Raw genomic sequence first — 8,849 nt, forward strand, 5'->3', positions numbered from 1 at the left:
ATGGGCAATCCATACACGAAGTCAGTTACTTGGTCACTTGTCGAAGTCACCCAGGGTGACTGGAAGCAAGATCGTCTTTTGGATCAGGTAGTCCCTGTAAAACCAATAAGGGGATCGAGGGGGTTCAGGTCGGCCTCGTCCAAGTTCATTCTTCGAAAGTGTCTGGAATAGGATGTTACAGCACTTTCGTTATCCACCAACATTCTATGGACGTTATGGGCCCTATCAGCGGCGTGATCACAAGGGGTCGTGTGGGGATGATGCAAATGAGCTGCATCCTTTTGGATAAGGTAATCCCTCCTCCTAGCGAATCTTTTGCGGTCACTGATCGTGTCATCAAACTATCGGATCGTGATGGGCTACACGAGCATACTCTTTCTTGGGAACCTCGGAGTTTCTACGAGGGCGGTCCCCAAAGATCATATTGACGCTGCATATGTCTTTGCGATCACGTCGCTTCTTCCCGGTTCTGCTTGATTGTTCTCTTGGGCAGGAGTGGAATCATCAATTTATTCTTTGAAATGCCCCTGCTGATGAGGTCTTCGATGCCTGGTTGAGAGCTCGGCACTCATCAGTGTGATGCCCATTATCCCGATGAAAGCGACAGTATTTTTACTATTCTGGCGGACAGGGGATTTTTATGAGGCTCAGGCTCTCCAAGCAGGCTGGCTTCTTGATTTATCAAGAATAGCCGATACGATGCATTAAAGGTGTTACTAATTTTTGTCGCGATCGCGACGAGTAATAGGAGCATAAGATTTTTTGGGCTATAACGTAGTTTCTTTCTTTTTGTTGATCGTCAATAGCCATCTGCGATCAACTCTCCTACTTCCCTGACAGACGCACTGCCTGAGCGGCGGTGGAGCATGCCACCGAATTTTCAATTCGGGGGTACTTCTCCGTGGGTTATAGAAGCGAGTGAGGGAAACATCATCCTCAACCTGCAACTTTTTTCCACAGGTCAGTCTGTGGACGAACTCTTGCTATGATGAGAGTCCGAACAGACTCTTCTGGAGTGTGAGCTACTTATTAAGTTCTCTGTGAAATCAGTCGATGTAAGACTGGAGGGATTCATCCCTTTTGCCTTATATTGCTGAGGTAGCTCAAAGGCATCGAGAAATTTCGGTTCGCTTAGAAGTGCCTTAGGAACGTCGCGCTCATCTAAGGCCACGAGCTGATCGATCCCGCTGGGAGTGACCTGAACCACTGTTGGCATGAGAGGTTAGGGTTACTTCAAAACAACGGCACTTCGTAGATCTGAGACCTGGTGAAGCTCCATCAGGTCATTGAATTCAATAAATGATCTGCGGATCAGAATTTCCATCGAATGCGCATGTTGGAATCCTAATCTTGATAGGAGGGGGCGACTAGCACTTTTGGGGAGAAGGGGGACGCAGATGCAACCTGCCCTTGCTCATTTTATGGGCTCTTAGTCGGTCTAGAGCTCGCTGCAGAGCTTCAATCTAAGGCAGTGGAGCCATTTGGGAGCGCTTTCGCCTATGCGAGTTCGACCCTCGCGATGCGATTGAGGAAAGTCCGGAGGTCGGATTCCTCTTCGCCTCGGCTGACAGTTCGACCGTCTCAACACACGCTAGCTAGAGCCGTGTGATGGCGACAATGGTGGCGGGAATTTTCACGACCTTCGCAGTGGTACGAATCGCCCGCGAGTGTGAGAACTCCGCAAGTGGTGACGATTAGGATCATTTTGCGGAGGTGATAAAATCGCCCCGCCAGCACATTTATAGGGGTGTATATGCGACATGGCATGCGACGGCTGGGGCTACGTCCTTTCACCGAGTCTTAACGCCATCGGCATTCTATTCGGGAGTGGTTGGTGTTTGCGGCCCTTGGAGCCCTAGGCCGTTTTTGCCACTTGCTTACCCTTTCTTCGACGCGTGTAGTGCTCGCGACATGGGCTATCTCCCTTGCTGCGCTTTTGCTCGACCTGCAGGCGTTTTTGGCGGTTGCACCGCCCAAAGATTTGGGTGGCACGGCTGGTCTAAATGGTCCAACCTTCGGTGACCGTTTGAAGGGTATTGTTGAACCTTTCCAGGTAGTCATAATGGCAGGGTCAAGTTGTGAACTTGATGGGATATCTCCCGCGACATTTTGCGGAACCGAAGGTATCTCGGAAGAGGTATCTTGGACTTGGGGTATCCCTCAGCACCCTAGTTGGTTAGCTCAAGCTCAGGTTGGCGGGCCATTTGCTGTTGTAGGACCAGTAAGAGATTCTCCTGATAAAGGACGAATACTAAATCAAGGGCCCTCTTCTAGCGCCAAACTGTTGATGCGTGATTTTGACACCAACCAAACGCCGTATGAAAGCTAAGCAGGCTCAGAAGACACAAAGTGAATGCGAAAATGAGAGTAAATACAATGGAAAAACAGTGTTTAAAGTGGTCGGATTCTAAGAAGACCAATCCTACGTCCACTGATTTTTGTATTAATGATAGAGGTCAGGTCGCGTTAGCGAACTGAATTACAAATGATTGTACAAGAGAGAGAAGCATATATTTTGAGAGAGAGAGAGCTAATCCCGCAAATGAGAGAAGAGCTCTCAATTTATAGCGGGATGGAATAAGGTCATCATTGCTAAATCTGTAAGTTAGTGGGATTATCCGTGCAAATCCTTTTTTATGTCATTGCTCCCATTCTAGAGTGATTTACGCGATTTGGTGCAAGGATTGGGACACGTGGAATCACTATAGCTTCTAGCAGGTTCTGCGCGTGCCACTTTACTGCCAAGAGTGTGCTGTTGCTGTCACCACGCAACGTGGCTGCCTCTAACCGACTGCGGGCCTACTAAGTTGTGACTTTTTATGCTGGCTGAGCCTTGCGTCAACCCTACATCTTCAGGCCTAAACACGTATAAAGTGATATGATAGGAGATGAATCTGGCACGCCACTTTGTACTGGAAATCTTACAAACTTATGTGGAACTCGATATTATTACTTTTTTGTTGTCATTTTAGTATTTATATTTTTCAAGATAATAACGATGACTTATTACCAGAACACTATATTTGAAACAAGTGTCCATGTATTATTAGCTTGAAACTATAAGGATGAAAATGTAAATCTCTCTCGTTCATCTAGCCAACAGTAGGGGTGTTCAAAAAAATACAAAAACTGAACCGAATCGATAATTGAACAAAAAAAAAAACGGTTAACTGAAAAAATGATTCGGTTACAGTTCAAAAATTCAAAAACGAATTTCTGGTTCGGGAAAAAATAAAAAGCGGTTAACCGAAACCGGTTTTTGAACCAGTTTTACAAATATTATTAGTATATTAAATAAAAATAAAAATAATATTAAAATAAAATAAAAAAATATTTATAATATAAATATTAATAATAATATTATATATTATATATTATTATTGTTAGTAATGATCAATTGATATGTATGAATGTTTAATTTTTATTTGAATGTATTATTTATTACAATTTAATTAAAAAAAAATATATATATTCGAAAAACTGGTTTTCTTCCAAACCGATTCGGTTTCTGTCAAAAAGGGTAACCAAATTTGAACACTTTCTCAAAATAACTTTAACAAAAATTCAACTAAGGCCAACCAACCAGTATTAACAATATATCGACCCAAATAAAAGCAAAACAATAAACATTTAAACAATACACCATAACTTAACTATGTACCTCAAGTGGGGCGTTACAATAGGATTTTCAAAATTCTATTCCAACACTTTTCTGACAGCTTGACCGTTTGAGTTTTTTTTTTTTGCAGCCTTCCCCTTTTTCACGCGTTCTCTTTTGACAGATTATGATACGTTTGAATTTTGTTTCTTTGTAGTTGTTAATGGAGTATATGTATAAGAATGATTGTAAGGGTTGATAATTAGTACTTTTGTCATATATGTATTAATATGATGTTTTTAAATAGTTGGATTAGTATTTGAAATTAATATGGGTTTTTGTTTCTTCATATCTACAGGTGACAAAATTACCAATAAAATATTTAGAATTATTAAAATGTAACTTGATAAGTTATATATATAATAATGCATTATTTTAACAAACTTCAACAAAATATTATATTAATAAATCATTTATAAAAAAATATATTAATCAAATATTCAACACAAATATCAAGGTCAAAATACTCAACCAAACACATATTCTGCAAATCTTATTCTTGTAATCATAACCCTATCCAACTATCCAATCTTATCCCCAAAATTCTATTCAAAATACTGAATCAAACGCACCCTAAGGGTATTCTTATATTTTCTCATATTTTCAGTAAAAATTAACGAAAAATATAACAGAGCCTATCAAACGGTGGAAAAGTGTCATTTTAAAACTTGAAGGGTGGTAAAAATTGTTTTGCACTCTCCCATACTTTAATGAACCTTTAAACTTTAAACTTTGATTCAATATAAACACTAGTTTCAATATAAGTACTAGAGACTAAAGTTTGGCGATTAAATAAATAATAAAAATAAGAATATAATATTTTTTAAATTTCTTTATTTTCTATGAATTTGAAATTAATAAAACTATATATATTCTCAACTTGTCATGAACGTACACCAATACGGCATATAATCCATGTGAGTTTACTTGAAGACATATGACCCATATAAGTCCATTTGAAGATACAGGTTCACTTGAAGACATACGGAGGTCCACTTGAAGATATATGGTCTAAGCTAGTTTACTTGAAGACATACAATACGTCTTTATAGAAAGTGAGTTAGTGAGAATTTGCTATCATTGAGCCAATCTCTTTCATTTTAAACACAATTCAGCCCTCTTTATGCTGCTTTTTTACTTGTCAGTCCCTGTTGGTTTATTTTATTTCTAATTACACCACTAAGGTTATATATATATATATATATATATATCATATTTTGGACCCAACTCCACCAACTCTTTAAAGTTTCAATAAATTTGTGACTTACGATGTGACAAATTATATTATAAGCTAAAGTATATAAAGTGAAGCCCACTTACAAGCAATGTAGTCACCGAAAGTGGATTATGACTAGGACCACCATTCACTAAGGTAACGATCAATTGCATTATTTTAACTCATTAAATTTTTGTTTTAAGGGATAGAGTTTTAAAACCCAAGGGGTTGGTCTAGCGGCTAAGTAGGTTTGCTCTATTCCTTTAAGTTTTTAGATTCAAATTTTTAAATCACCTACTACAATAATATTATGACTTAATTGATTCTTTTGGCTTGTAGAATGTTCAATGGATCTCAATGATTAGTTATATATGTGTGTGTGGTTGGGGCTGATGTTTAGGGTCTGCTTGAAAGTTTCATGGCAGCAATTATGAGAGTAAATCACTATAGCGGTTTTAAGGGTAAACCATCGTAGCGGTTTTGAAGGGTTTTTAGTAATGGTTTTTAAAACACCCAACCTGCACTTAGGAGTTTATTTTCTAGCACTTCTACCAATTTTTTAAAATGATAAATTTATATATATGTCCATAAAAATATTCTTACTTCAACCAGTACTTGGGAGTTTTGTTTTTTCAATTACAAGGTAAGAGTTTTTTTATTTTTTTTTATTTATTAGTATTTTATAACTTCAAATGTGATAAAGTCTCCTTATCCTTCTATGTCATTCTTTGCAACATTTAGAATGATTGAAAAATTTAGCTCCACTTCTCCAAGAAAAACATTTAGAAATGAGATTTTAATAATTTTTTTTTTTTTTTTATGATTGCTTAAAATTATTTTATATTTAATATGGTTGGAGACGCATAAAACATATTTATAAACGAGTACAAAGATACAAGTTCATATGATAAATCAAGTTATTAGGGGGGAGTAATCTAATTAGATGGCATAAGACCATGGATTAATTATTAAGAGAGTACAAAGTATGGAGGGATAGTTTTGTGCGTTTGTGCATTTTTTTTATCGACAATAGTGATTTATGGATATAATTGGGATAATTTTGTAGTAGATAGAGTATTTGTAGAATAAAATTTTAAAACCAACCAAAACACTCCGATTTTCTCAAAAATGTACTACACTGGTTATAAGGGGTTTTTGAGCTAATCAAAACCGGTGCATAAAAAGTCTGGCAAGTAATGGTTTTATAACACTTTAAAACCAGTCTAATTAAAAACCTTCTAAAACCATTGGGAAAAAAACTCATAAGCAGACAGAAGTGAGTTCTACCCAAACTCATAAGCAGACAGAAGTAAGTTCTACCCAATCCCATGTTGTGCGTTGTGGAAGCTGAACATGACTGCATGTGGGATATGATTTTACAACTGTTTGAGAATATTTTGGATTACAAAGATTAACAGATGAAGAATCATTCTTTGATCCCAAGTTGTTGATATAACAATGAACAATATTTATGTCTAAAGTACTGCAACAATGCAGTTTATAACCTTAATACAAAGAGGTTAATCGATCCTTATGATCCAAAACAAAAACTTTGAATCCTAAACCTAAACATATATGGGATCACCCTCACAAAATCTAAATTGCATAATTTACAATACAAAATTTACTTTTGTGCTGAGATATCATCCTTCTATTTTTCTTCAACTGCTCTCTAATCAATAGAAATCAAAATGGCACCCATCATGGCCTGTTGAAAGACAAAAGAGAGCAAGAAATATTACAAGAGTAAAGCTCGTTATGTCGCCCATAAATTTTCTTGTAATATCGAGGTTTTATTAGGCCCAAAAAAAAAAAAAGAACCGGGCCGGTTTAAAACTTACTTGGATCAACAGTGACTAACATGGCTGTGCCTCCAAATGAGCATGTACCACCAGCAACCTTGTTTCTTTGCCAATAGCTATTGAAGGCATAAGAAGCATGGGCGTAAACTGTATTGGGCTCAAAACATGGCCCGCTGGACTCAATCGTATCGCAATCGGCACCCGACCCACAAGCGTAATTAATAGCTTCTTGGATGATTGGGTCAGGCACTGATGGCTTGGCAACACACCAAAGTGCAATGTTTGGGCTTTTTTTCGGAGATGGTGGCACTATGGGTGGAGGGTACACTATTGGGGGTAGAAACACTGGTGGGCTTGGAACAAACCCAGTAGGAGATGGAACGGAAGACGGTGGGCTTGGAACAAACCCAGTGGGAGATGGAACGGAAGACGGTGGGCTTGGGGTAGAACCTGAAGGTGGGCTAGGCTCATAAAAAGGTGGGCTCAATACGGACCCTGGTGGGCTTGGAACGTAGATATATGGACTAGGTAGTGCTTCCGGGGGGCTAGGAACAGAGGATTCGGGTGGACTAGGGGTCGGAAAAGGTCCGGATGGGCTCGGCTCTGAACCTGTGGGACTTGGAGGTGGGCTTTGAATAGGGAGAATTGGAGGGATATAAGGGGTTGTTGGTGTGTATCCTACAGGGGATGGAAGAGTTGCAGAAGGAGGTCCCTGTGGTACTTGAGGAGTGAAAGGAGGATAAATGCAATATGGAGGAGCATTTTCAGTCAAGGGATATGGAGCTAGTGAATCAAAGGGTGGTAAAGAAAATGGAGAACTCACACCATAAGGTCCGGTGTTCGACGATGGATCACCGTCGTGCTTGATTACTCTCAATTTCTTTGAGGACTTGATGATTGAACTTCTTGAATGTTTTCTATCTTTCCTTGTTAGCCCCATTGATCTTCTTGCATCTGCACAAAAGACAATAATATGAATTTTTTAATATTTGCTTTTGCAGCAGCTTATTATATGAACTGCAAACTGCTGCAATAAAGCTGGCTTGCATCGTTTGGATATTCCCGATAAAGACTTTATTAAACTTGACAATGAAGATTCAAACATGAATCTTGAAATTCAAGACTCCCTGGTTTAATCTGCTTGAGATGTCGAAATAGAATGCAGAATCAAATGTTATAAGCAATCTAATAATAAAGAAGCTTACCACATTGGGTGAAGAGAAGAGCAGCCATTGTTAAACAAAGCAGCAGTAGGATCCTGCAAAGTCTCCTGTTGCAGTTTCTATGAGGAGTCTCCATGGCTGGAGCTTTGATCGATCAAATTAAGTTTAAAACTTCAGACAAAGGCCAGAAAGAGAGGAAGCAAAGAGGGTTATATAGGGATAGAATGGATAGTCCTAGAAATGTTCAAAGGGAAGGAACGAGGGACAAGTAGCGAGGATTGGCCATAAAGATAGATTCTCCAGCAGCTCACTTTGCTATGGAGCAGACACTTTGCGTGGAAATGTGTACGAGAAGAAATGCTTGAAATGGTTCAAAAGAGGAGATTGTCCACCGCCTGTGTGTGTGTTATCTTTTCTGATTATTTTTCTGGGTACTCATTTGGAGTGGCATATATGCTTGCTTGACATGGTGAAAATTGAAAGTTTTGATTTGGTTTTGTTTTTGTTGCCTTTTTGTTTTGCTTGCTTTTTACTCAAAGCTCTTTCTTTCTTCTTTCTTTCTCTTTCTGTCTTATGTCTCACCATCACTCTTTGGCCTTTGAATCAATGAATATTGCAATATTAGAGAGGAGTTGATGCTTCCTGCAAAATTTTGCTTAGTATACGGTTAATTTTTATATTGAATATGCTCATAAACTTTTTAGTAGAATAAACACATGAACTCATCATGTGGTTTACATATGTTTTTTTTTTTTTTTTTTTTTTAAGGTAATGAGGGTGTTCGGTCTAGTTTGCTGCATCTCAACTAATTTTCAGGGTTTATAAAACACTGTATAAGCACAATGGGTCAATTTTTTGTTAACCGGAGTATTCGGGTTTGTTTATGTACACCTCAAGCTTAACTAATCCTGGTAGTCTATTGAATACCTTACATACCTAATGGATCAGATAAATTACAAATGTAATAAGTAACCACTTTATATGATTCAAACACAAAATCTCTGGATAAC

General features: G+C 38.2%; 1 protein-coding gene across 1 annotated transcript; it reads right to left on the minus strand.

Moving 5' to 3' along the window:
- Nucleotides 1-6,542: 6,542 nt before the first annotated feature.
- Nucleotides 6,543-7,909, minus strand: LOC116142048 (vegetative cell wall protein gp1-like). Its single transcript, XM_031427504.1, has 3 exons — nucleotides 7,882-7,909; nucleotides 6,716-7,630; nucleotides 6,543-6,582 (listed from the first exon to the last, which is right to left on the minus strand). The coding sequence occupies exons 1-3, from the start codon at nucleotides 7,907-7,909 to the stop codon at nucleotides 6,551-6,553; spliced, it is 975 nt and encodes a 324-aa protein (XP_031283364.1). The 3' UTR covers nucleotides 6,543-6,550.
- Between the last annotated feature and the right edge of the window lie 940 nt (nucleotides 7,910-8,849).

This window comes from Pistacia vera, unplaced genomic scaffold (assembly GCF_008641045.1).
Source record: "Pistacia vera cultivar Batoury unplaced genomic scaffold, PisVer_v2 Contig404, whole genome shotgun sequence".
Classification (NCBI taxonomy): domain Eukaryota; kingdom Viridiplantae; phylum Streptophyta; class Magnoliopsida; order Sapindales; family Anacardiaceae; genus Pistacia; species Pistacia vera.

What these genes read in the sequence shown, in the direction of transcription:
- LOC116142048 (XM_031427504.1), bottom strand. Translation starts at nt 7,909, where the DNA reads ATGGCTGCTCTTCTCTTCACCCAATGTG. An exon ending in TCTTCTCTTCACCCAATGTG is followed by an intron (nt 7,631 to 7,881) that starts GTAAGCTTCTTT and finishes TCTTTTGTGCAG; the next exon opens with ATGCAAGAAGATCAATGGGG. An exon ending in GTTAGTCACTGTTGATCCAA is followed by an intron (nt 6,583 to 6,715) that starts GTAAGTTTTAAA and finishes GTCTTTCAACAG; the next exon opens with GCCATGATGGGTGCCATTTT.